Raw genomic sequence first — 3093 nt, 5'->3', positions numbered from 1 at the left:
AGTTCTTCCATTTGTTTTTACAATAAACACTATCATACAAGGAGCTGCGTACATGAAACTGAAGTAGTTATTGATTATTTTTTGTTTTGTTTTTCTCCGCATCACTAAATAATTAATGTTTTCAGTCCTACACACTTTCAGTAATTGCTTGCATTAGATGTATTTCTTTTTTATTCTTTTCTTTGTAGTCAGTCTGGGTGAAAATGAAAAAAAATTGTTTTGATCGATTATTATCACATCCTTCTCTGAGAAAAGAAGCCAACTATCAAATACAAAAGTGGATAAAATTATTTTCAAATAAGAAAAGAAGATATACGATCATCAATATGTAGATCAAGATTATATAGAAGTGAATGTTAGTATATCAAGGTAACAGTATTGAACAGGGATGCACAGACTTTAGAGATTAAAACTAGGGGCCACTCGGGCAAATCATGAACTGATGGCGGGCCGGCCGCCAGAAGTATATGTAATTAAAGACAATAAAGAATTGATAATAATTTATTAAAATTGAAAAATAATTTATTAATTTGAAGCGTGGCACTGCATAGTGCATACAATCTTTTTTATATTTGGCTCAAATTTACTTGTAGCAACACGTAAAACTGCTTCCAAACTTTCATTTGCAAGGCGGTTTCGATTTTTTGTTTTATTATTATTTAGTATTGAAAAAGTTTGTTCACATATATAGGTAGAACCAAAGAAGCTGGCACATTTCAGAGCGTTTATGCGCAACTCTTCGTACATATTTTTATCAATGCAGCGGTAAAAGTTCAGCAAGTCTCCTTCGTTGAATTTGTTGCGTAAATCTTGGTCGTTTTGAATGTCGATAATTTCTAACTGCATTGACTCTGGCGCATTTTCAACTGAAATCGTGAAAGGATTGCTGAATATGTCCAACAGAGGTTTCACTTTTTTAAACTCCGACAATCTTTCTTGAAAAGATTGAATCAAAATATCTAGCTTTTCTACATAACTGAAATTAATCGTAGTTTTGTTGAATTGTTCAGCCATTTTCTTATAATTCGGAAAATGATTGTAATTTCCAGAATTCAACTGTGATCTGAAAAGTGTCAGTTTGCATTGAAAGGATGATACATGAGCGTAGAGCTGGGATATCAGTTGATTTTTGCCTTGAAGCCGTGTGTTCAATACATTCAAATGATTTGTAATGTCAACTAAAAAAGCCAAATCACACAACCAATCAGGATTTTTAAGTTCCGGGACATCCCTTTGCTTTTCCGCCAGAAATATTCAAATTTCTTCTATTAAATTTAGAAATCGTTCCAGTGTCAATCCACGACTTAGCCACCTTACTTCTGTATAATACAGTAAATCTCCGTATTTGCTTTCGATGTCATCAAGGAATTGTTTGAATTGTCTGTGATTGAGTCCTCGTGATTTTATGAAATTTACAATCGAAACTACCACTTTCATGACATTTTGAAATTCAATTTTTTTAGAACAGAGAGCTTCTTGGTGTATAATGCAGTGAAACTGCATAAGATCTTCAGCGTTTATGTTTTTTTCTTGCAGATGCTTTTTCAGCAAAGTAACTAGCCCGGAATTGACACCAATCATCGAAGGAGCACCGTCAGTCGCAACTCCCGATAATTTTGATAAGTCCAAATCAGTTTTTGAACACTCATCCAAAAGAACATTGAGTATATCAACTCCTTTGGTTTGACCTTTCAATGAACACATTCCTAATAACTCTATTAAGACTTCAAAATCTTGAGTAACACCTCGTATGAATATGAGAAGTTGAGCTGTGGAAGTGATATCAGTGGATTCGTTGAGTGCTAATGAAAAAAATTCAATGATCTTAGTTTTTTTTCAATTAATTGTTCTGCAATATTACCTGACAAAGATAATATTGGTCTTTGGATAGTCATACGATTCAGTTGAATTTTCTCAAACTTTTTTGATGCTTCTGGACACATTTTCTTAGCGGCAATTTCTATGCATTCTTTTACAAAATCGCCATCATTGAAGGGGCGACTTCGCTTTACTATCATTCGAGAAATTTCATAACTAACTTCTGTAGCTGTTTCTGAATCTTGAATGGGTTTTGTAAACATAGCTTGCTGACCAATAAACTCCCGTTTTAAAAACAACATTTTTTGCTTTCTTAATTCGCCTGTAAACTTGGTAAAAGAAGGATGCTGCATTTTATAGTGCCTTTTTACATTATATTCCTTTGCAATCGCAACAGAATTCTTGCAAATTAAACAAACGACTTTGTTATGCGACCATACAAAAAAGTATTTCTCAGTCCAAATTTCTTGAAACTGTCGATTTTCATCTTTAACCTTACGTTTTTTACTAGGTCCTGGCTTCTCCATGTTGCATTCTAATCCTGGCTAGGATTAACACAGCACCTGAAAACAATTACAGGGCCTACTTAAATTACCTTACTTAGCATTTTTGGGCACTAGATTCAAATAGCGCGCGCGAGATTCAAATTACTTTTCGAACATATTTTTTTTTTGTTTTATTCTGGAATAGAATTCAATAGTTTTCGAATGTACAAGAGTATTATTTTTGCTGTCGGCGGGCCACCAGTATTCGGCCGGCGGGCCGCATGCGGCCCACGGGCCGCGGTCTGTGCATCCATGGTATAGAACCAACAGAATTTTATTTATGAAGAATTTATTTATTTTGAAAAAGCGAAACAAAACAAAAATATCAAAGAGGACGAAGAAAAAAAAATGAGCTGGAGCATGGAAGTAAATCCTAATACAATTTGTAGAAATATGTCTTATTATTGTTAGAGGTATTCTAAATAAAGCTATAAAAAATGGTCATAACAGAAATATAAGGGCAAACAGACCAAGTGTTAGTCAAACAAAGTTTAAGAAAAAATAAAATTTTTATGTAACCAAAAACTAACTAAAGAATGGCAGATCTTTAAAAGTATGAAGTCACTAAAAAGAAAGCGTAACAGTAGTAGAAAAAGTTCTCCTCGATGGATCAGTGCTCCAGCACATACACACTTTGATTTGAGAAGTTTAATCGGTTCAAACCAAACTCAAACCAAAATAATAAGAATTTCAGGGAATCGTATAAAATTCAGGATAGATCTGCAATTTG

At 33.6% G+C, this 3093-nt stretch overlaps 1 protein-coding gene across 1 annotated transcript; it reads right to left on the bottom strand.

Annotated features, from left to right (window-relative positions):
- Positions 1-1254: 1254 nt before the first annotated feature.
- On the bottom strand, positions 1255-2345 carry LOC140433636 (general transcription factor II-I repeat domain-containing protein 2-like). Its single transcript, XM_072521617.1, has 2 exons — positions 1862-2345; positions 1255-1802 (listed from the first exon to the last, which is right to left on the bottom strand). The coding sequence occupies exons 1-2, from the start codon at positions 2343-2345 to the stop codon at positions 1255-1257; spliced, it is 1032 nt and encodes a 343-aa protein (XP_072377718.1).
- Positions 2346-3093: the final 748 nt, after the last annotated feature.

Source organism: Diabrotica undecimpunctata, chromosome 2, assembly GCF_040954645.1.
Source record: "Diabrotica undecimpunctata isolate CICGRU chromosome 2, icDiaUnde3, whole genome shotgun sequence".
Classification (NCBI taxonomy): Eukaryota; Metazoa; Arthropoda; class Insecta; order Coleoptera; family Chrysomelidae; genus Diabrotica; species Diabrotica undecimpunctata.
This window is presented reverse-complemented; position numbering and strand designations above follow the sequence as displayed.

Excerpts from the sequence above, each read along its gene's own strand:
- LOC140433636 (XM_072521617.1), bottom strand. The coding sequence starts at position 2,345 with ATGGAGAAGCCAGGACCTAGTAAAAAACGTAAGGTTAAAGATGAAAAT. Across the intron at positions 1,803-1,861 it reads ACCAATATTATCTTTGTCAG|CACTCAACGAATCCACTGAT; the intron begins GTAATATTGCAG and ends TTTTTTCATTAG.